Raw genomic sequence first — 24,476 nt, 5'->3', positions numbered from 1 at the left:
ACAAGAAGTAGGGGATATAGTTAACTGCACTGTAGGAAAGGAAAATTAAAGCAGGAGGAAAAAAATCAGCTCTCAGAAATTGATAGTTTGGCCACAGATGTCTCATCTTTTACATATTCATCTATATATATTATATAGAAAGAGATACAGGAATAGATGTGTGTGACTCCTTTCTCACTATTCCAGGAGCAGCTCTCTGAGTAGGTTAGCACAAGGAAACAAATGAGCCGGGGTGAAGGACGAGGAGGGTTTTGTGGGCTTGCCCTGAGCCCTCACTTGCCTGTCAGTGTGTGAGATCCCCTCAGGAAGGGTCAGCAAGTTGCAGAGAACCCTGAAGGGAGGAGGGAGGCAGTTTGGGTGCCACATGCTGGACAACCATCGAACCCTCCTCCCTACTCAGCTCCCACAGGAGAGGTCTTTCACCCATTCGTACTGGGGAGCAGCTGCTTAAAACCCAGTGAAGGAACAGGGATCCTGTCTCAGCTCCTATGGGCTCCTGCTTTAGGGGTAGACATGGCATCTTCTCGGCCATGGAAATATGGGCTAGCATTCAGGGCCTACAGTCACCTCCGCGCTCACTGCTATGGGGCCCCAGCCCAGCACTCGAGGCTCTGTGCAGCTCTGTGCTGCAGCTCTGTGGTGGCAACTGTCCCAGGGACCAGGGTAGCCCAGGAAGAGCCCTTTGGAAAAGAGCAGGTTGGGGCAGGAGATTGGACCATCCTGCCCAGAGGGACATAATAGGACTCTGCAGACTGGCACATATGGCTGGAAACCCTGCATGAGGTTTGCAGGATGGGAATGTCTAAGACTGACTGTAAGGCTGAGAGAGCTGGGCCTGTTCAGCCTGAAGAAGAGAAGGCTGAGAGGGGACCTGATCAGTGTCTATAAACACCTTAAGAGGGAGTGAGGAGGATGGGGCCAGCCTCTTTCCAGTGGTGGCCAGTGATAGGACAAGAGGAAACAGCCACAAACTGAAGCACCAAAGGTTCCACAGAAACTCAAGGAAAAATTTCTTGACAGAGTGACAGAGCCCTGGAGTAGGTTGCCAAGAGAGGTTGTGGAATCTCTTTGGAGATCTTCAAAACCCGCTTGAACGCAATCCTGTGCCACGTGCTCTAGGTGACTTTGTGTGTGCAGGGGGGTTGGGCTAGATGATCTCTAAAGGTCCCTTCCAACCTTAATAATTCTATGATTCTATGTCCCTGCCAGCAGAAATATCCTCCAGCTGGACTCATCACTATTCCCACACCCCAGAGATCATGGGCTCTTGCAGGAGCACAGCCTGTCTCAGAGCCTGCTCTTCCCAAGATGTTCCCCTTACCCACTGCTGGTTTGTGCTGCTTCACCTTCCCTGATCAGCTTTGGGGAGACATCCAACACCTGGGGAGGGAAACACAATCTCTGGGTCAAACTCCCACATGGTTTTAATAAGAACAAATAGCAATGCATGGGATAAAAGTAGAGAAAAGATGAGAGAGGCAATGTCCAGCTCTTTCTGCTACTAGTGGCAGAAGGGAGAGCAGCCTTTGTCACTCATGACTCTCCAAGCTGCACAGACCTCTCTTCTGTCCCAGCTGCACCCAACCTCATGGCAGTGATGGGCTCTCTCAGACCTGGGTTCACGGACAGTCTGGCACCAGTCTCACAGCCTTGGTGTCCTCATGAGGATGTGCCAGGGATGCTCCTTCAGCATCATCATACGCTGTGTCTGCGAAAGGAAAGGATGGGGCTGCTCTGATTGCCCTGGGGGCTCCATCATACCCCCAGCAGCGCACATTCCCCACTGGAAGCAGCAAGGCCAGTGCATTGCAGTCTGCCCCACACACATGCCCCTCCTGGGCTGAATCCCCTTCCTCCCTGTCTCTCACTGCCTGAGACCTTCAGTCCCCTAATCCCACCCCCGTCTCCTCACCAGGAAAACTCCTGAGGTAGGTACCCTCCCCATGCCGGGAGGCCGGGCTCTCAGGCTGCTGCCACTCTCCTGGCACTGGGGACAGCACCCCAGGAGCCAGCAGCTGCATTTCCCCCCTCACCTCTCTGTGCCTCCTCAAGCCATTCACCATCCTCTGCTTCCCTGGGCACTTCCCAGTCTTGCTGGCCAGGAACAAGATCCTCCCTAGGGTCAGATACTTCTCTGGCATCGTCATAGCCATCCGCTGGGTCACCTGTGGGCAGGACAGGGACCTCTGAATCAAGAGAGGAGCTGGTGATGACAGGAGCCCTCCCACAGAGCAGAGGAAAGAAGGACATGAAGGAACACAGGGCAGAGACACGGGTGTTGGCAGGGCCACAGAAGGTCCAGAATCCTGGATCCAGGGTTATGGGAGTGTGTGTGAGGCAGCAGGGTGCCCTCTCCCCCTGCCACAGGGATAGCAGAGCTGGAGTCTGTACCGGGGCTAGGGATTCCCTGGGACAAACTCAGAGCCTGATGGAGGCAGGGACAAGTTGAGCCCAAAAAGGCCCCATTCAGGCACCCAGCTCAATGGGGCATGTCCAATGCTTGCCTACACTGCATGACTCCAGAGTCATTCCTGAAGGCAATTCCTCCCCATCCCAATGGTGACACTCAGTGACACAGCTATGGGGAGGAGAGACCAACCCTTCCCCTGCCTCCCTGCCCGTTACCTGGTGCTGACCCAGGATGTTCCTCACTGTCCCTGGGCTCGAGCTGCAGCTTGGTCAGGGAGCCCTCTGAAGAGGAACCTGGCAAGAGGAGCAGCGAGTGTTATCGGGATGAGCCCTGCTGACCCTGTCAATTGTCAGCCCTGCTGGGGATGGGGACCCACCTAGCAGGGACTGCATGGGGAGGACAGCCCAGGGCTTGCCCTGCTCCCATGGGAAAAATCCCATCTCCAAGGGCCTTTCAGAGCCGCCCTGGCCACCCCCTTCCTTTACCCGACAGGTACAACTGATGGGGGCAGCAGGACAGGCAGGGAGAAGCTGTGCCCCCGGGCTGGGATGGGCAGAGCAGGTCGGGAGGAAGCTCCTCACCTGAGCCCAGCACTGGGCTGCTCTCCTGAAGGAACCCGTGATCCCAGCACTGAGGAGACAACTGGCCCGAGGGCTACAATGGTCCCATCGTGGGTTAGGGCCAGTGGAAAGGGCCCTGCCATGTGCTCTGTCCCAGAACCGACCGCACAGACCTGGAGGACCGAACCTCGCCTGCTTCTCCCACACTTGGCTGTAGTCGATCTCCTGGTACACGGCCTCAGAGAAGGGCTCCAGAGACCTCCTGGAGGCTGAGGATATGGGCAAGATCAGCACAGGCACATGGAGAGAGGAGAAGGACCCCGATGTGGGCACTCAGCCCTTCCACCTTAGCCAGATGAGCACTGACCCCACAGCCCAGACCCACTGCTCTGCCCAGGCACAGTCAGATCCCCAGTGACAGCAACGCCCCCGTGGAGATGGCCTGGGGCAATGTAACCTCATGCTCTCTTTTCAGACACAGACCCCAATGTCCCTTTCAGCTCCAAGTCAGTCCCTGCTCTGACCAGGGAGCAGCTCCCATAGCTCCTCTCCCCAGGGAGCTTCTCACTCTCTGCCAGACTGGTCCATAAAATGATCCTGCCCTGACATGGGAGAACAGGGCAGGACAGAGGGAGCAGCCCAGGGACCGACTCCCACTCTGAGAGACTCCCTGCCCTGAGCTCCTCTTGGCACCGCTCCTGCCCCACAGCCTCCCCCTAGCACTGTCCAGAGCACAGCCAGCAGCGTCCCTGGATGTCTCCTGCTGCTCCCATCTCCCCCAGCCCCTCGCTGCCTTTTCTCACCTCCTCCATCACCACCTCCTCCTGCATCAGCACTCCCACAGCTCCTGCTTGCAGGTGTCCCACAAACAGTGAAGGAACAGGGAATAAGGCAGGAGGCAGCACCCCACCCCAGCCCCTCTGTGCCCTCACACACACCCCACAGCCCCCACAGGGCTGTCAAGAGGCATTGTCCACCCTGGTACCACTGGGGAAGGACCCACCTCTGCGTTGAGCCCTGGCTCTTTGCACTTGCCCTGCCAGGAGGGCCAGGAGCAGGCAGAGCAGGGCCCCCAGGATGATGCAGATGACAACAGGCACGGAGACTCCTCCGCTTTCCCTCACACGCCTCTGGGTGGGATCTGCATGGGCAGTGACATGGACGAGGCAGGCCCTCACCTGGGGCACATTGGGGCCCAGGGACACCCCAGTCCCGAACCATTGCACATGGCAGGGCTGGGGGACCCTGTGCTGGTTTGTGGGGCAGCTCTCACACTGCTGGGTGACTCACATCCCTCCACAAAGCCAAACGCTCCCACCCCTGGGCCTCCTCTCTGAGGCCCTGCACCCCAGCACAGGGCCCCTTCCTTTGGGCTGCAGGTCACAGCCTGGCCCCAGGGAGACCCAACCCAGGGAGGAGGGCAGGTTACCTGCTCGCGGGGCTGCTGTTGTCATCCTGGGTGCAGCTGCAGAGCAGGGAGAGAGATGTGGCTGTGCCTGTGCATGTCCCCTCCAAGTGCCATCAGAACAGTCCTTCCCTGGGTGCCCATGACAGGCCCTGGGCTCTCTGCTCTGGGCCATGGGGAGGACAGCATGGACAGCCCAGGACAGGCATTCAGGGGGCTGCAGAACCCCACAGGAAAGGGCATGAGGACACCCTGCCCCGTAACATCTGCTCCCCACCTGGCACCAGGCACCCAACCTCTGCAGGGACATCCCTATTCTGGAGTCTGGGGCCCTGTGGGGGCCCAGCTGGGATAACATGTCCCCAAACAAGGGGACCAAGCACTGCCACTCACCAGAGCAATTCACAGCAGCATCCTCCTTGTGCTGGCAGGCACCGCTGTTGCCGCACTGCACATTGCAGTCCCAGAGAGACCGCTCTGTCCCTCTGCACTTCACTTGCTGCAGCCAGATGGGACCCGTCCCCTCCCCAAACGCAGCCTCCCCCAGGGCAGACACGGCAGGGCCGCAGCCCAGCTGACTGCAGGCCACCTCAGCATCCTTCATGTCCCAGGAGTCGTCACACACCGTCCCCCAGGCGCCGCGGTGCCAAACCTCCACTCTGCCCGAGCAGCCGTCCTCTCCTCCCACGACACGAATCTTCTCCATCTCTGGAAAACACAGAACCCTCCGTGTCATTGGGGTGGTTGGGAGGGCCTGGCCAGGTGAGAAGGGCACAGGGAGCAGCAGTTACCTGTGCAGCTCGTAGAGTTGGGGCACTCTGCCGCTAGGGCTGGAGGGGTTTCTGGTCGTCTCCCTGTAGAAGGAAACGCTACAGTGAAGGAAGGGGCTGCTTTATGGGGGTCATGTGGACAGGATCAGGACTGAGCTGTGCTTGAACCTCCCAGCACCTCCCCCTGCTCGTGGACAAAGGTGAACCCCCCTGATAATGCAGTGTGTAACAGTGCTGAACTCCAGGGTTACCCTGGCTGCTGACCCCAAGAGGTTTCCTGGTTAGCAGAGGAGCAGGAGCATGTCCCCAGGGGGAGGCTGTTTCCGAGCTCTGGTGCCAGCACTGCCCGGGCACGGCCTGGTTCCTACATAACCTTGAGCCACCAGCACCGCGTTCTCTCTCCCCATTCCCTCAGCAAACCACGACCATGAGTGGAATGCTCTGCATGGACTTCCCAAGCTAAAAGGTAATTGTCTGGGCCCCATCTATTCACAAAAGAGATCAACAGGCACCTCCAAGAGGTGTCCAAGGTGTGGTAGAGGAGATCACCAAGGTGAGGTGGAGGCTGCATGTGCCTCTTCCCCTCCTTGGCCATGGGGGTAGCTCAAGGCAGCTACTGCTCATGGATATGTTGTATTTGTGTCACTGACAGCAGAATGATCTCATATGCAAAGTAAAAGCCACTCCAGACCCCTTCTCAACATTGTGCCTTGCTGAACAGGGAGCAAGACCTGCTGTGAGCTTTGCGCCCACGTGGCTCCAGCATTACCATTGCTGGTGATGTGGGTCTCTTCTCGTTGGTCATCACAGGACTGTGGGTTCCAGGGATCAGAGGGGCACTGCCAAAAGGAACTGTTCCTCTTCCCACACTCAACATGATCCAGCCATGTATGGCCAGATACCTTCCTATATGGCAGGTCTGTTTCAAGGATTCCTCCATCTCCACAGCCCAACTGTTTGCACACCAGAGACACGGTGCTCGAAGTCATCGAGTTGGAGCAAACACTCCCCCATGACCCGTTGTAGAAAACCTGCAGGCGCCCAGAGCAGCCATCACTGTTCTCCAGCCTCAAGGCCACAAACTCTGGAAGGAAAAACACAAAGCTGGGGGGAACAAGCTGGTCCTGGAGTGAGCAGAGATAAACACAACAAGAATTCCTTAGGGCATTCTATGGCATCCATGAATAGGGAGGTTTATTCTAAGAATCACAGAATGCTTAAGGTTGGAAGGGACTTTTAGAGGTCATCTAGTCCAATCCCCTTGTACACACAGGGTCACCTAGAGCATGTGACACAGGACTGCGTCCAAGCGGGGTTTGAAGATCTCCAGAGAACGAGACTCCACAACCTCTCTGGGCAGCCTGTTCCAGTGCTCTGTCACCCTCACTGCCAATAAATTTTTCCTTAAGTTTCTGTGGAACTTTTGATGCTTTAGTTTTTGGCCATTTCCTCTAGTTCTATCAGAGGCTACCACTGAAAAGAGGTCAGTACCATCCTCCTCACTGCCTCCCTTGAGGTACTTATAGACACTGCTCAGGTCCCCTCTCAGCCTTCTCTTCTCCAGGCTGAACAGGCCCAGCTCCCTCAGCCTCTCCTCATAGGGCAGATGTTCCAGGCCCCTGATCATCCTTGTGGCCCTGCACTGGACTCTCTCCAGCAGCTCCACATCCCTCTTGTACTGTGGAGCCCAGAACTGGACACAATACTCCAGATGCGGCCTCACCAGGGCTGAGTAGAGGGGCAGGATCACCTCCCTCGACCTGCTAGAGATGCTCTTCTTAATGCAGCCCAGGATCCCATTGGCCTTTTTGGCCACGAGGGCACACTGCTGCCTCATGGTCAACTTGTTGTCCACCATGACACCCAGGTCTTTCTCCGCAGAGCTGCTCTCCACAAGCTCGGTCCCCAGCCTGTACTGGTGTCTGGGGTTATTCCTCCCCAGGTGCAGGACCTTGCACTTGGCCTTGTTGAATTGCATGAGGTTTTTCACCGCCCAGTTGTCCAGTCTGTCCAGGTCCCTCTGGATGGCAGCACAGCCCTCTGGGGTATCGGCTACTCCTCCCAGTTTGGTATCATCAGCAAACTTGCTGAGGGAGCACTCTGTGCCTTCATCCAGGTCATTGATGAATAAATTGAACAGGACTGGACCAAGGACTGACCCCTGGGGGACCCCACTAGCCACAGGCCTCCAACTAGACTCTGCACCGCTGATCACCACTCTCTGGGCCCTGCCATCCAGCCAGTTCCTAATCCACCTCACTGTGCACTCATCTATCCCACACTTCCGGAGCTTGCCCAGGAGGATGTTGTGAGGGACGGTGTCAAAAGCCTTGGTGAAGTCGAGATAGATGACATCCACCGCTCTCCCCTCGTCTATCCAGCCGGTCATTTCATCATAGAAGGCTATCAGGTTAGTCAGGCAAGATTTTCCCTTGGTGAATCCATGCTGACTACTCTTGAGCACCTTCTTGTCCTCCATGTGCCTGGAGACAACAGCCAGTATGAGCCGTTCCATCACTTTTCCGGGGACGGAGGTGAGGCTGACTGGCCTGTAGTTGCCTGGGTCCTCCTTCTTGCCTTTTTTGAAGACTGGCGTGACATTGGCCTTCTTCCAGTCTTCCGGCACCTCCCCGGTTCTCCAGGATCTTTCAAAGATGATGGAGAGCGGCTTAGCTATGGCATCTGCCAGCTCACGCAGCACTCTGGGGTGCATCCCATCAGGGCCCATGGATTTGTGGGTATCGAGGTTCCTTAGGTGCTCTCTGACCCAACCTTCCTCTACCCAGGGCAAGTCTTCCTCTCCACCCGCTTCTTCTCTTGCCTCTAGGGCCTGGGGCTCTAAAGGGCTGCCCTTGGTAAACACCGAAGCAAAGAAGGCATTGAGCAACTCTGCTTTTTCTGTGTTATTTGTAACCAAGGTGCCCATCCCGTCCTCCAGTGGACCCACGTTTTCCCCGATCTTCCTTTTGCTGTTAATGTGTTTGAAGATTTTTTTTTTTGTCATTTTTAACGTCCCTTGCCAGCTTGCCTTCCAGACGTGCCTTAGCTTTCCTTGTCGCATCTCTGCACTCCCTGACTACGTTCCTGTATTTCTCCCAGGGGGCCTGTCCTTTTTTCCACATTCTGTACACCGCCTTCTTCTGCTTGAGCATTGCCACAAGCTCCCGGCTCATCCACGCAGGTCTCCTGCCCCCTCTGCCTGCCTTCCTACACACAGGGATGCACTGTTGCTGGACGTGGAGGAAGTGCCGCTTGAAAACTAACCAGCTCTCTTGGGCCCCCCTGCCTTCTAGAGCACTAGCCCATGGGATTCTACCGAGGAGGTCTCTGAAGAGGCTAAAGTTGGCCCTCCTGAAGTCCATCGTCGCAAGGCTACTTACAGCCCTGCCTCCTCCTCGTTGAATCCTGAACTCCACCAACTCATGGTCACTGCAGCCGAGGCTACCCCCCACCTTAACATCTCCTACTAGGCCCTCCCTATTTGATAGCACGAGGTCCAGTAGCCCACCCCTCCTCGTCGGCTCCTCCACAACCTGCGTCAAAAAGTTATCGTCGACACTCTGCAGGAACCTCCAGGACTGCTTATGCCTGGCTGTGTTGTCCTCCCAGTTGATGTCGGGGTAGTTGAAGTCCCCCATGAGAACCAGGGCCTGTGACCGTGAGGCAACATCCAGCTGCCTATAGAAGGCCTCATCAACCTCCTCGTCTTGGCCAGGTGGCCTGTAGCAGACACCCACCACAGTGTCTCCCACATTAGCCTGCCCTCTAATCCTTACCCACAAGCTCTCAACTCGCTCATCCTCGACTCCCAGGTTGAGCTCCATGCATTCCAGTTGCTCTCTCACATAAAGAGCAACTCCACCACCTCGCCTTCCCAGCCTGTCCTTCCTAAAGAGCACATAGCCTTCCATGGCAGCGCTCCAGTCGTGCGAGCTATCCCACCACGTCTCTGTGATTCCGATGAGATCATGACGCTGGGACCGCACACAGATCTCCAGTTCATCCTGCTTATTCCCCATGCTTCGCGCATTGGTATACAGGCATTTCAGGGAAGCAACAGAGGCCACAGGTTTCCCAGGAGGGGTGAAAGAGGACCCTCTGTGATCATTTCCTATCCTCACTTCCCCACTACCATACTCCCGCTGGGCGCCATCTGACCTGGGCTGTGCGGTACTGCTTGTCGTGTCAGTGTGCCACTCCCCTTCCCCCTTCTTGCCTAGTTTAAAGCCCTCCTAACCAGGTTGGCCAGCCTTTTTGCAAAGAGACGTGTGCCCCTCTTGCTAAGATGAGTACCATCGTTCCCCACTAGCTGTTGGTCATCAAACAGAGACCCATGGTCGTAGAAGCCGAAACCCTGTTGCCAGGTCCAGCGGCGCAGCCAGTTGTTAAGCTGCCATATCCGCCTTCTCCTCCTTGAGTCCATTCCCCTCGCTGGCAGAATGGAGGAGAACACCACCTGGGCACCTGTACCTTTGATGGCCATCCCTAGGGCTCTGAAGTCTTGCTTGACGTCCCTCATTTTCCCCATGGCATCATTAGCACCCACATGAATCAATAGTAGAGGATAATAGTCCGACTCCTGAACAATTCTTGGGAGCCTTTCTGTGATATCCTTTATTTTGGCCCCAGGCAAGCAGCAGACCTCTCTGGATGAGGGGTCCGGTCTACATATCGGTGCCTCCGTGCCCTGCAGCGTGGAGTCACCCACGACGATCACCCGCCGCTTCTTCCGGGTGCTCCTTTTCACTTTAGGGGGAGCAGCCTTACTGCATGGATTAGACTGCCCCTCTGTAGAGATCCCCTTAGACGGGCCTTGGTTCAAGGCCTCCTCTATCTGATTCACATGTTCCAGGGCCTCGTACCTGTTGAACGTGGTCACCGGTGGAGGTGAGGTGGGCTGTGGAGGGGATCTTCTGCCACCTCGAGTGGGGACCCGTTTCCATTGTTGGTCGTCCCTGGATAATGTTAAGTCCACCCCCTCTACCCTAGGGCAAGAGGGCACTGGACTTTCTGACTGAATTGGGGAGTTCTCAGGGTAGCTTTCCTGGGAAGACTGCAGGATGCAGCTCCACCAGTCGATTTCCCTTTCGCATTCCCTGATGGCCCTCAGCCGTTCTACCTCCTCCTTTAGCTCCGCCACCAGGCTGAGCAGGTCATCCACCTGCTCACACCTAAGGCAGGCTGTGCTTTCGCCACTCCCCGGTAACATGGAGAGGCCCAGGCATTCCCCGCAGCCAGAAGCCTGGACCGCTGCATGTTTCTGTGGCGGTTCAGTCTGGGTCGCCACAGTCTTCCTGGCGGAAGCTCTCTGCCGAGTGGAGACCATGTCTTTACCTGACCCCTACTCCCTGACCCCTGCCCGCACCTCCTCCCTGCGCAAACTGCCGCGCTAACTGCCGCGCCACGCCCTCCCTGGCGCGCCACGCTCTGTTCGCCGCGCTCCCTGGGGGCAGCTTTTAATTTCCCGCCTGCCCTGCCGGCTCCGCCCCCGCTGAGTCAGAGCCGCCTCTGGCCAGGAGCTCAGCACTGCCCGCACGGGGGTCGGCGCTGGGGCTGCCTCTCGCTCTGTTGTTCGCCTCTAGACAAGGAGCTCCGGGACGAGCGTCCGCTCCAGAGCCCTTCCCTTCGAGATCTGAGCCAAAAAGGCAGTTTCACAGCTTTTAAATTCCCGCCTGCCCTGCCGGCTCCGCCCCCGCTGAGTCAGAGCCGCCTCTGGCCGGGAGCTCAGCACTGCCCGCACGGGGGTCGGCGCTGGGGCTGCCTCTCGCTCTGTTGTTCGCCTCTAGACAAGGAGCTCCGGGACGAGCGTCCGCTCCAGAGCCCTTCCCTTCGAGATCACATAACATTAGATAACATTAACATGAAAGTAGAACAGAGAAACGGGAGGGGGGAACATTTTTGGGGTTAAACCGGTATAAAAGTGGGACGACCGAAATAGTCGGGGTCCGTGGTGTGACCCCTGCATGGGAAAGCCCGGACCCTAGCTAGCTGGTAATACTTATTATCTTTCTCCTATTATTAAAAGCACAAAATATCGATGGTGTTTGCCTCTGTCGATTTGAAAACCGGACCTAACAGGGGAAGCCCAGCCCCAGGAGTCCTGGCTGCCACATTGTCCTCAAGCAAGGTGGGACCCTCAGGCAGGACTCCTGCGGCAGCCTCCAGCCCTGAGCAACCACTGCCACAGCTCAGGATCCACAGAGGTCTTTGCAGTGACAGTTTCTGTGTGACACCTCGGGAAGGAGCTCCCGAAGCTGGGAGCCTTGGTGGAGAGCAGCAGGATCACTGGGAACAAGAACTGAGGTCCAGGCTGCGGGTGTTGATCCAGCAGTCCCCATCTCACTCATCAGTCCCCATCTCATTTGACTCCATCAGCAGTTTGTGAGATGGCCAGCTCCCTGCTCTGCAGCTGATGAAGCTGGCGAATATCCCTGCAACCTCCCTTCGTGCTCTCCTTCATCTCTGCATAGTCCTCCGGACCATCTTAAAGAAGAAAACCCCCATCTCCCTGGAACCCTGTTACAGATGTGGCTTTCCAAATCACTGCCCAAGGAAGGACTTCTTTGGGTTGCTTATTCAGTCTGTGGCAGCTCATCAGTGATGCTGTGAGCCCAGCTCTGCATGCTGAGTGTCTTGGCACATTCTCTCCCCTGTCTCCTGTGCATCTACCTAAGTCTCCCATTCCCACATGTCCTGTTTAACGTGACAATTTCTAACATCCCCTTAGGGCAGTATCTGGACACATTGTGACTCCTCCTGATACTCTGTTCACTCAGAGACCCAGCGGCTGGTTTGCCCTTTAGGGAGGTTAAAGCTCGCTCTGTCTCTCTGTAGTCTGCCCCATTAGCCAAGTCCTTACTATATGTATGGGTTGTATGGACTTAGCATATATTCAAAGAGTGTCATTATTTTCCATGAAACTATACTCTGTTTTTGTTGTTGTTGTTGTTGTTGTTTGTTTCTTTGCAACTAAAAGAAGATCCCCCTGTGCCTGTTGGCAGCCAGTTGTCTAAGTAAAGCAGGTGAGAATTGGGGCAGGTGAGCTATAACATTGAGTGCCAGACTTAGGTGGACTAAGGCTAGCTTTCAACATGAGTGATTTAAATTCCCAAGAGGCTGATGAGGGAACTGGTAGTGCTGGGGAGCTGGGGAGGAAGATTGTGCATACAGTGCCTGATCTCTGGGACACTGCTTTTCCTACATGTGCTGCCTTCATTAGGAGTCACTCTGAATGGCTATGAATTGGATGGTGTGCTGTCACCTATTCTTTAGAATAATAATAGAAAACATGAAATACTTATATATGATTGTTGTCTTCAGCTTTCATACTAAACTCTCAAAACCTCTCCATTTAGCCATGGACACTTGAAGGAAATTGTAGGGAGAGTCCTGGTTTATCAGGGCTTTTTGCTTTTTAATGAACTCCATGCACTACTTGGAGCTGAGTCCATGAATTGCAGCTATTGAAAGGAGATTGAAGAAATCAGTGAAGAAGTCAAAGTCAGAAGGAAACCCTAAAGTTTTGTAGAGCATTAATGGATCCCACTGAGGCCATTAACTACAACAACTCACCAGGGGCTGATTAAAGGTAAAAAATATAATCACTGGTAATAGTTAGGTAGAGAAAATACTCATGTGGCTCTGATGCTGAATACACCCTTGATGTGTTTTGTCAAGGAAAATGGCCAAGCATGGGCAGAGAAACCCTGGGAAGGGAGATCCTTTCCTCCATGTGTTGCCCACATCCTCTCTGGCATCAGTGTTTGGGTGAGGGTGTGCAATGCTGAGTGCAGGACAAGCACACGACACCTCCCAGTGTCCCCAGAAGGATAAAGGAGGCAAATAAGTCCAGAGGATTCGGGATATACCTTGGTGACAGACACAACAGCCATAGTGAAGAGGATAAAGACCTCCATTCTGTTGGGGCCTTGGCAGTGCCCTTGGCCATCTCTACCACAGGTCATCCTAGACCTGCTCCTGTGTCCCTGCAGACTATAGACACCCAAACTGCTTCCCCAGCAAGTTCTCACAAGAGGTTATCCTTCCCTTCATTGAGAGCTTTTCCATCCTCAGTCACTGTTTCTTGAAACACAAAGCCATTGGTGGTGACAGACTCACTCTGGGTGCCCTGTAGCACCACTACTCTACCCTTCAAGTGATATTTCTTCGTCCTATTGCCCAATCTGAGCTTCCCAAGCTGTATTTTGCCCCTGTTTCCTCTTTTCATGCTGCTTCCCATGACCAAGGAAATCTTTTGGCAGCCCCACTATGTGGGGACGAATATAACCTTGTGTGTCACGACAGAGTGGAACGTGAGGAACTGAAGTGCCAGGGCCTGAATGACAGGCCCGAGTCAGGGTTGACTTAGAGATGAATACGGCACTGCCTTTGCAGTGCACAACACTCACCTGTAGAATTGCTCATGCCAGCTTGCACGGAGGCTTATTAAACTGTAGTTTTTTTAGGCTCTCGTGCGACTGTTTTTGACCTTGAAGGGAATCCACCCATCCGAGGCCTGGGCTCTGACCAGATCCCCATCCCACATGATAGGGAAAGTAGGCCACATCAGATGTTACCACTCACAAACGAAATGCAAGTTATCATGATTTGCTGATTTGGCTCTATAAAAGATGGACACTCTTGCTGCGATTTTGGAGACCTCACGGGTGGATGCACCACATAAGACCTCCCAGTTGCCAGGTAGGTTCTCCAAATCCTCGCCACAACAGGGACTCCCCTGTGACTGTGGATCTGTATGACAGTAACATATTTTGGCAATTGGTGATGTATCTTTTAATCACTATTCTCTTTCTCATATAGTAATGGTTAGGTGCATTACCTTGCCTATTTTGTCTGTTGCTAAACCTGAGTGTGTAATAAGCTTATTTTGTTAAATATATTATTCTGTACTGCCTTAATATTAATAGTGAAATAAGACCATTCTTTCCAGTGGTGTCTGGTTCTTTCCGTCTCCCCATGTGCCGACTGCCCCAGAGCTGTGCCGGTGCTCTTCTTTCTCATTGTGCTCCTTTGCATGCCCCAAGGCCCCTGCCCTTATGGCCCTGAGTAGCAAGTTTGTGTTACAAGCAGGATGCAAATTATTGCCTGATGACTTTTAAAAGAAGGGAAAGATGCCTCTTCTCTTGCTGCCCTCCAAGAAAAAGCAGCCCAGCCTGAACCAGGCAATGACCGTAACAAGACCAAGCAAGGTAGAGCAAGGTCCTTCCTTGCGCTCAGCTTCTTCTATTCCCAGTTGTCACTTTGACCATGCAGGTGGCAGGTGAAGTGGTCTGAGGTGTGAAACACAGGAATAACACCAGAGGAGAAATTGCCACTTGTGCACTTTGAGATGTGATCGTGACACATGCAATGCTGCAGTGTGACAAACAGAGAAGGGGTAAAGGGAAGCAAGCTAACCATCAGGAGGCATGAAAGCAGTGCAAGATGCAGTGAAAAAATGCAGTATTACAATGTGAACCCCTTTTTTAATCTATTAGGGGGTGCTCAGAGAGTCTCTGATGCGTAAAGGTCACTTGCCAAGGGCCTGAAGTACAAACTGTGTAAATGGTGGGACTCAATTTCTCCAGTTCATGGAGCTCTGTCAGACGTGTGCACTGAACAGTGCAAGAGAGTCCCCTCAGAGCCCATGGTTTTGTGGGTGTCCAGTTTGCTGAAGGGAGCCCTACTCAGATCCTCCTCCAGCAAGGGAAAGTCTTCCTTTCTCCATTTCTCCATGGTCTCCAGGGCCTAGGATTCCTGAGGGTCACTATTAGCACTAAAGCCTGAGGCAAAAGCGGCCTTTTCTGTGTCCTCTCTCACCAGGGCTCTTAGCCCATTTAGCAGCAGGCCCGTGTTTTCCCTAGTCAGCCTTTTGTTCCTGCTGTATTGTTGTATTGTATTTTAAATAATTATTTATTATTATTTTATCAGGAAGGTAAGAGTAAGAATTCAGAAAGAAATAAATGAAGAGCACATGTTTCATGCCAGGTACATGGGAATGACAAGTGACTGCACACAGGACAGTTTTTGGCACTGACATTGTACCCATTGAGGAAGTTTCCTCAGTGCCTCCTTGAGCTCCTTGTTCCTCATGCTGTAGACAAGGGGGTTCAGTGCTGGAGGCACCACTGAGTACCGAATGGCCAGTACAGAGAGATCCAGAGCTGGGAAGTGTATGGAGGTGGTGAGGTGGAAAAATAAAGTGGCTAAGGGTGACATTTCACTGCCCCTATGACAGGGGGTAGGAGTCAGACCCAACCAAATGGGTATCACGACCTCTAATCCCTCCGGGGGACTGCAGATGACTGCACAGTCCAGGGCACCTGGACTGCAGAGCATTTCCAAGGATGCTCATTGTGTAAATCCATGACCATTGAGCATCTCCACTATCCTTGGACTCTGATAGGTGAATTCCCAAACCAGCCCTTGGTCTCTCAAAGATCATTACATGATTCTGAGCTCTGTGTTGCTGAACCCATGGAGAATCCTGTGCAGCAGGCCCTTGAGGGGTGCAAGTCCTTGAGCCTATTCTTGACACCAGCTTTGGAGGAAAAGCCCAGCTTTCACGCACTGTACTGATAGAAATCACTTTATTACAGAGATACTGTTAGGGAGCCAGTCCTTGTCCAGCATTCGACACAATTGAGGGTATCAGATGAGACAGAGCAGACACCGTAAAAAGGGGAATGAATACAAGTAGTTGTGTAGCAACACGATAACATTATTATCACTAGTAAAAGCCATAATAAAAATAACATGAAGAAACAATGCTTAATCCAGTTATGGGATACAGAAAGTGTCATTTGTGGAGAGATGTGGAAAAATTACCCCTGCTTAAAAAGGTCCATGAAATCACTTTCCTAATGGCATCCTTGAGCTCCTTGTTCCTCATGCTGTAGATGAGGGGGTTCACTGCTGGAGGCACCACAGAGTACAGAACAGCCAGCACTAGATCCAGAGATGGGAAGGAGATGGAGGGGGGCTTCAGGTAGGCAAATGCACATGTGCTGACAAACAGGGAGACCACAGCCAGGTGCGGCAGGCACATGGAAAAGGCTTTGTGCTGGCCCTGCTCTGAGGGGATCCTCAGCACAGCTCTGAAGATCTGCACGTAGGACACCACAATGAAAACGAAACATCCAAAGACTAAACAGGCACTAGCCACGATAATCCCAGCTTCCCTGAGGTAGGAAACTGAGCAGGAGAGCTTGAGGATCTGGGGGATCTCACAGAAGAACTGCTCCACCACATTGCCTTGGCAGAGGGGCAGGGAAAATGTGTTCCCAGTGTGCAGGAGAGCATTGAGGAAACCACTGGCCCAGGCAGCTGCTGCCATTTTGACACAAACCCTGATGCCCAGCAGCATCCCGTAGTGCAGAGGTTTGCAGATGGCAACGTAGCGGTCATAGGCCATGACCGTGAGAAGAGAATACTCAGCTGACATGGAAATAGTAAAACATAAGACCTGCCAAACACATCCCGAGTAGGAAATGGCCCTGGTGTTCCACAGGGAATTGGCCATGGCTTTGGGAACAGTCGTGGAGATGGAGGCCAGGTCGAGGAGGGAGAGGTTGAGGAGGAAGAAGTACATGGGTGTGTGGAGGCGGTGGTTGCAGGCTACGGCTGTGATGATGAGGCCGTTGGCCAGGAGGGCAGCCAGGTAGATGGCCAGGAAGAGCGAGAAGTGCAAGAGCTGCAGCTCTCGCCTGTCTGAGAATGGCAGGAGGAGGAACTCGTTGAGGGAGCTGCTGTTGGACATTTCATTCTCTCCAGGCTCTGTGGATTGTTCAAAAAAGAAAAGATATTGGGCAGTTATCCCAGAGTTTTAAGGTTAAATATCTCCCGACTTGTTCCAGTTCTAATACACTGCCCACCTTGCCTATCTTCATGGAGATCTTTGTGCAGCTCCTTGAGCCTCAGTGTGGGGTGGATGAATGTGCTGTGAGGAGCAGGGGCATCTCCGCATGGGCTCCAGAGAAGTCTGTCTAGCTCTACAGTAGTGGGAAGGAGACAAGAGGGGTGATGAGCTCTGAGATTCACAATTTTTCAGGTGAAATCCCCCTGGTTTGTTAAAGGGCTTTTCAGTATCTACAGCACTACTGCTAATGAACCTGTATTGAGAGCAGAATTTGGGGATTTTTAACATTTATTTTGACATGTATTTTCTTTGGGATGCCCCTCTCACCTCTGCAGAGTGTTCCTCACAGGCAGAATTTTTCAGCATTTCTCCTGGGAATCATGAGAAAATGGATTTATAGTCACGTTATGCAGAGTGAGGAGAGCTCCTCTGCCTATTAGCCTTGATTGCAGCTGTTGTGTGCCCAAACCTCAGTGAGGTGCAGGATGATCACCCTGATCAGTTGCCCTAGAAAGAACCCAGCTCCTCCTAAGAGCAGACAAGTCCAGTTTCAAAACCTCCGATCTCCAACTTCTCTCCCTTTCTCAGGGCACCTGAGGGAGGTCTCCAAGCTTCGCTTCTAGCCAGGAATATGCAGGGCTCTTTTCAGCTGTCCATGTGCAGTTTCCAAACCATTTTTTCATACTCTCAGTCTCTGTAACAGATTCTTCAGAGCTCTCCTGGACATCACAGAAATGGCAGGAGGCAGCAATGTCCCTCCTGAGGGCACCTCGAAGTGTATTAAGACATTATAGGCAAAATGGTCAAATGAAGTTGCATTGAAGATGGACTCTGCTTAAGGGAGAGTTAACTCAGTTCCTAAACCCATGGGCTGCATTTCCTGGGGTTGCACATGTTAGAGGGGACTGGAGTCGCCTCACTCCCATGCATATTCCTCTCTTCCACAGCTTGCAGGGTAGGTGTCTGAACTGCATCTGAAAACCCCAGGGAACCCAAGAGAAGAACAGGAGGGGAAACAAGGAGCAATCCTGCGATCCTACTGCCAAGGAGAGAAAGGGAAGACAGGCAGAGGGGCACTCAGGAACACCCTTACCTCACCTATGTGGGCATGCTACCTCACAGATGGTGACATTGCAGGCCATGCATCTGAAGCCCCTGTATTGGGCAGCAGGAAATGTGCCCATAGCAGCAGGGATGCCCATGTCCTTTGCCAGGGATCTGGCTGTAGAGGAGTGGGCTGATACCCTGGACCCCAAGGCTGTCAGGGCAGAGAGGCTGCTGGGTGACAGAGGAGACGTGGCAGGGCTTGCTCAGAGGAAGGTGTCTGCATTGGAAGGACTGAGCATGACTTCCCCAAATCCATCCTCCCATCATGGTGGGCACTTCCCTCTCCTTCCCTGACCATCTCTGCTGCCCACAGCAGTCCCTGATGGCACCTTACTCTGTCCCAACAATTTTTGTCAGTCTGTGCTCACAGAGCACATCACTTTTGTGTGCTCAGTTGTGCCCTACACAAGCCTCTGGGAACAGGGCACTGTCCAGGGGCATCGCTGTGCAGGCACTTTATGGAGCAAGTAGAATAAATAGCACAAAGGGGATGCTGGTGCTGTCTGCAGGCTAAGGTGGGTTGAAGAGGCTCTATAAAGTTTCTCACAGACCTATTGATCTGTGAGAGGGAAGGCTTGAGTCCACTACCTTGGCAAAACAGAATACACTCCTCTTCTCCCTGCAGCAGTTAGGGAGATAACTGAAAGTGCAGACAGGAAGAGGAAAGTTCCTGCCCTTGGAAGTAGCCCTTCTCTTGATCTTCCTCTTGAAAAGACTCTTCAGACATGTCCTGCACATGAACAAGGTGAGCAGACTTGACCGAGGCAGCACAGTCTCAACAGGAAGATGATCCTGGCTGACTGGGACCAGCCCTGCCAGAGCTTCTCTGTGCAGCACTGACCCTTGCAGGCAGCAGAGTCACTGCCCAGGGTGCTCCCTCGGGTGCAGGGATGCTGCTCTGATTCAGAAACCTGGAGAGACCTATGTGCACACCCAGCACTTGACACCCCTGCAGCGATACCTGGAAGAAGGGAGCAGCATGCCTTGCCCTGTGAAGGTGCATCAGGGAATCCCTGAGCTGAATCAGCTCCTTCTCCTGCCATGCCCTGGATAGTCCAGGAGAGACAAGTCCTATCTGTCATGGGGTGGGATGGGTTCAGAAGATCCCTCCAGGAACCTCAGCAGCATTGCCCTGCAGCCAGAGACTTACCACACAAGGGGTTGTGAAGATTTCTTCCCACAATGAGCTCTGCTCTGTCCTCTTGCTCCACACTGCCGTTCTCCTCTCGCGGCCTTCTCTCCTCTCCTGTCCACAGCAGCAGGCAGTGCCCGCAGCCCTGCTGCTCTTGGCACAGGAGCTGCTCCTGCACTCGGCTGTCTCTGGGCAGTGCTGCCAGGCTGCCACGAGCTGCCTCCATCGCAGGAGCCTGGCCCCGCTCAGGAGCAGAGGAACAGCTAAACTCACCAATTTCTCTGTCACTCGGGTTCCCTCCTCCTGGGAAATGTGCACTGTAGTCAATTAAAATAATCCCTGATTGTCTCTCTCTAAACACTAGGAAAGACTGGTGTCAGCACTGTAGTTTGTTTCATCAGAGCATGGTTACTTGGAAGAGCTGGAAATGTCCCACTCAGGAAGCCCCTCTTCCCAACTCTTAGCTAAGCAAGATAAATAAACACCAGAATAGAGCTCACTTTCCCGGTGTTCAGGTATTGGTTGATGTCACCCGGTTTGGGATTCTCAGGCTGGTTTAGAAGACCCTGGGCTGCCATGGTGTTCTGTGGTGAGCTCCACAGAAACACACAGCAGGTGGGATTCCCCTTGCCCAAGCTGAAGTGAGCACAGCAGGGATGCCTGGATGAGAGGTCTTGCTCTATGCTCCCAATCACTGGTCGTTCAGGGTGCGTGTCAGCTGCACACACACAAACCCTTGGTGACACTGGAAGGGTCAGAGGTGGTTGAAGGCATGTGCCAGTGTCTGATTGCTGTTATCACCATATCTACTTTCTTCTACAGCATGTGTTGGGACTGGGTAGGAAATTGCTTTGGTCTCCCAAAATGTCATCAGATGCCCACTGCTACCAGAGCTCTACTAACTAGGAAGCTGAGACACGAGCAGATGCTGACATTGAAATAGTTCATCTCAGTCTGTTCATGCACTTGATTCACTGACACAGAAATAGGCTGTGCTGGATGCCTGGGTATCCAGCACAGCCACGTGTCTCTAGCAGATACACCCTGTGACCTACAGGGTAAACGTGTCCCTTTCAAGTGGTTTTGGGCGCTCAGGTTTCTTAACAGTGCCCACATGTCTGGATCCCACTACTGTCCTTCGGCCAAGTCCTAACAGTCTACAGCCAAGCTTACTTCATAAATGAGAGAGGCACGTCACCCCAAGGTCTCTGCACCCTTGAAACCTTCTAAGTCTCCATCTCTTGAAACTCTTCACACCCCTAGATGCCATGAATGGGACTTGGGCCAATGATGACCTTGTTTCCTATTGTTTTGATTAAAGGCGTCAGTGTCAGTAAGTCTGTCTCATCAGATGTATTTTTATTGCCGAATCCCGAGCCCATCCAGCACACCTGCTCAGGAGCAGAGGCCCAGCTGAACTCACGAATTTCTCCATCCCTCGTGCTCCCTGCTCCTGGGGACTGTTCGCTGGAATAGACTGAAATAATCAACAGCGGCCCCTGTCTAAGCACTGAAGGAAGATTGATGCCAGCATTGCAACTGGTCTCATCAGAGGATGGTTATTTGCAAAAAGTAGAAATGTTCCACTCTGGAAGACCCTATTGGCATCTCTTAGCTGGGCAGGACACCTAGGTGGGGACAAGGATAGAGCTCATTTTCCCAGAGTTCAGGTGTTGACTCAGATGAGCCAGGCTGAGCTTCTCAGGCTGGCCTAGGAGGCCCTGGGCTGGAGGGGAATTCAGATCCTTCCCATATGCTCTACAGAAGCACCCAGGAGGTGGGATTCCCCTTGTGCAGGCAGAAGGGAGCACAACAAGGCTGTGTGCAAGCAAGATCCTGCTCTATGCTCCCTTTAAAATCACTGGGGATGGAGGAGGAAAGCCCGCTGCTCACATACAAGCACATGGTGACACTGAAAGCGAGCGAGGTGCTTGAAGGCATGCACCTACTTCCGTCAAGAGCGTGAACTGGGGACCAGGTAGGGAGTTGTTGACCTGAAAGGACACCACATGCCCACTGCCACCAGAGCTTCTCTCACTAGGCTGCTGAGGCACATGCAGACACTGCAAGCACTTGATGTCAATCAGTGCAGCCACTTCACTCAGTGACGCCGAAATAGGCCCACAGGGACAGGTGGGCTGCCTGGGGTGTCCAACACAACCCCATGTCTCTAGCAGATACAGCAGGGCACCTATAGGAAAACCAGGACCCTTTGGAGTAGTTTCCTGACAGCGCCCAGACAAATGGATGCCACCACTGCCTTAGGCTAAGTCCTCCTTATCTACAGTCAAGCATGCTTCAGAAATGAGAGAGGCACATCACCCCAAGGTCTCTGCTCTAGTCGCTGCACCCTTAACACCTTCTATCACTCCCTGCCCAGAAACCCTTCACACCCCTAGAGGAAATGAAGAGGAAATGGGCTAAGGGTGACTTCAGGCTGCCAAATCACAGGCTGCCTACATCCAGGCACTTCTTCACTAACTTGATGTTATGATGTTATGATGAAGCCATCCTGTCCCACATGCTGATCACTGAGGGATGACACTAATAGCCAGCTGCTGCTTGGCAGCACTGTACTGCTTGATCAGTGTTTTCAGTAAGCCCGATACTCCATCCACCTCCCTTATGGTCCACTGATCCTCTGCAGATCAGTTCACAATTTGATTAGAAGGAGACTATGAGAAACCTTTTCAATGCCCTTGCCAAACAGGGGCTTCACAAAATCCCCTGCTTTGTCCTTTTGCACACAGGCATTCTTCTTGAGGCGGAAGGCAACCAGGTTGCTCTGGGAAGGGCTAACTTTACTCTTGTATCAGGTTGGTAGGTGGTTTTGCCAGGAAAATCTCCTAGCTCCTGTCCCAGTGCTGCTCAGCTACAAAAATTATTATTAGTTTTTCTTTAAATTCTCTTGAAATTCCCTTTGCTGCTGCTTGTCTTTGTTGTCTCTTGTCCTTTCCTGCCCTTGGCCCCAACCAGACTTTCACCGAGGACATTGACACCTCCACCTCTAAGCGCAGCCTTGCTGGGGTCTCCAGGCACCGCGCGGGCAGGCCTGCTCCATGGTAGGAGAGGGGTCTGCAGACAGTGGGGCTGCCTTGGGGACCCTCAGCAACAGGCAGCAGAGCAGGGGCACATTGCAGGCACCTGGCGGTGACAAGAAGGCAGGAGCATCCCTCCTCCCTGGGGGCAGACGCCTTCTGAGGGCAAGGGCACGCTGGAGATGTGGGGGACCCTGGACCCTTCCACAAGGCTTCACACACGGTCTATTTTTCTCCTGCTTTGGATGTTTTTCCCACAGATTCATTTTCACTAATATTCTTACACTTTGCCACTTCCCACATTTTTCCCACATTCTGCTCTACTTTGATAATTTTCCCATGCTTTGACAAACATTCCCTCCCATGCTGGTGACCATTTTTCCACACTTATGAAGATTTTCCTACCCTTTCGTCTTTTACTCGACCTCTCCTTCTTTTCCCATGCGTCCTCGATATTACTGAGCTCTCAGTGTTCTTCTTGCACTTTCCTTTTTTTCCCATCACTTCACACTCTTTACACTTCTGTAACCATTCCCACACTTCTGACCATATTCCTACATTATTGATCCTTACCCATGTTTTTCCCTAATTTCCACAATCTTGACACTTCTCCAATACTTTTGCACTTTTTCCCGCCATTTCAATTTCTTTTCCAATGCTTACATTTGCCATCTATTATTTTCCAACTCTTGCACTCATTTGCCACACTTTTGCACTTTTCCCTATGATTTTCATAATTTTCCCATGCTTTCTCTTCTTTCCCTTCCTTTAACTATTCGCCTACCCTTGCCGTATTCTTTCCACTCATTTCCACTTGTTGGACCTTGTTAAAAAATCTGTACATATCAATAAAACCTATAACAATTTCTTACATATTAAGACGATATCTAATGTCTCTTAGCTAGGCAGGGTGCCTAGATGGGGACAAGACCGATTTCTTTACATATTGATTGCAATTAATAAATGGGATTAACTCCCTTCTCCACTCCTACAACTCAATGCTGCACCCACAGGGCAGGAAGTTCAGCAGTGGTAAATGAGTGTGGGCAGAAAAAAGCCCATGTCAGGAACCTAAGCACGAGAGTCCCAAGTGTTTTTTCTTGTCGTGCTGGCTGACTGGGGGTTGGCGTCACATGGAGCTGAAGGGGTGTAAAACGTGTCTGTTCCCATGTGCTGAGCCTCAAAGTGGGAGCAACTCGGGGAGGAGGAGGACTCCCAAAAGAGTGAGGAAGTGATGGCCTGGGATGGCAAGGAATAGCCACGGGGTGATGTGGGAAAGAGAAGCGCAGGGAGGGAGCAGTGGGATGCAGGGAGCTCTGCCTTGGGGGAACCAAGAGCCAATTGAGAGCACAGGGGTGAGGATGGGGGGCAGAGCAACAGGGTGGCCTAGTGGTGGGTCTCTGCTATGGAGTGCCTGACGAGGGGCAGCCTCTGCAAGGCCTGTGGAGCGCAGAGCTGTGGAGAGGACAACTCATCCTGCGCCCCAGGGACCTGCTCAGGAGTGGGGAGAGGAGGAAACGACGCGGTGCCTGGTGTCCCCATGGCGACTGCCAGGGCTTTGTGATGGGGGTGGCATCGTGCCCACAGGCCACTGTGATGGGGCAGTCCCCAAGGTGACCGTGTCCCTGCTGGGGTCTTCACTCTGAGGAGAGCGGCGCAACCAGCAGGGAGCAACTGCCCTTGGTGCCCGTGTGAAAGATCCTCAGAGAGGTTCCTAGACATGGAGAAGGAACAGCAGGGTAAAGCCTTCTCTTCTGAGAAATCTACTACTTCTGAAAAATCTACTCTTCTGAGAAAGGCTCTACAGGCTATTTGCTTTTAAAAGTCCTCAGGAAGGTTGCTTGGTCTGTGGTGAGAAAAGAGCAAACATGTCCTTAACACATCTTCCCTCCAGAGGGCTTGAAACGGGACATTGGTTCCTACGAGGCTCCAAAACCATGGGTCAGGCCAGGTAGAAAATCTGAGGAAGTTTCTCCAAATCCTGTGAATTTTGCCCAGCTTTCTTTCATCTGACCCTGAGGAAAGCCATTTCGCTTTTGCACCTTACTTATGCTTTGGGGATTGCCATTACACCTCCAAGTAGTGTTTCTACCCTGGATATAGTTCCTGGCACCTGCCTCTCTTTCGGACCTGTAGAGTCCTGGCACCCTGCATCTCCCACTCTTTTGATACTGGGTGTCTCAGGACAGGCCCACAC

The 24,476-nt window shown here is 53.0% G+C and overlaps 1 protein-coding gene and 1 pseudogene across 1 annotated transcript; both read right to left on the bottom strand.

Annotated features, from left to right (window-relative positions):
* Positions 1-1,533: 1,533 nt before the first annotated feature.
* Positions 1,534-24,476, bottom strand: part of LOC148594213 (antigen WC1.1-like) — a 382,286-nt pseudogene continuing 359,343 nt past the window's right edge.
* LOC148594224 (olfactory receptor 14C36-like) lies at positions 15,944-16,903 on the bottom strand. The gene has a single exon (XM_088527344.1). It carries the CDS (start codon positions 16,901-16,903, stop codon positions 15,944-15,946), a length of 960 nt encoding a protein of 319 aa, XP_088383470.1.

Source organism: Tinamus guttatus, unplaced genomic scaffold (assembly GCF_059628265.1).
Source record: "Tinamus guttatus ecotype Peru unplaced genomic scaffold, ASM5962826v1 Tinamus_guttatus_pri_ptg000282l, whole genome shotgun sequence".
In the NCBI taxonomy this organism is placed as follows: domain Eukaryota; kingdom Metazoa; phylum Chordata; class Aves; order Tinamiformes; family Tinamidae; genus Tinamus; species Tinamus guttatus.
This window is presented reverse-complemented; position numbering and strand designations above follow the sequence as displayed.

Bases quoted from the DNA above. Each gene is read 5' to 3' on its own strand.
- LOC148594224 (XM_088527344.1), bottom strand. From the start codon at position 16,903: ATGTCCAACAGCAGCTCCCTCAACGAGTTCCTCCTCCTGCCATTCTCA.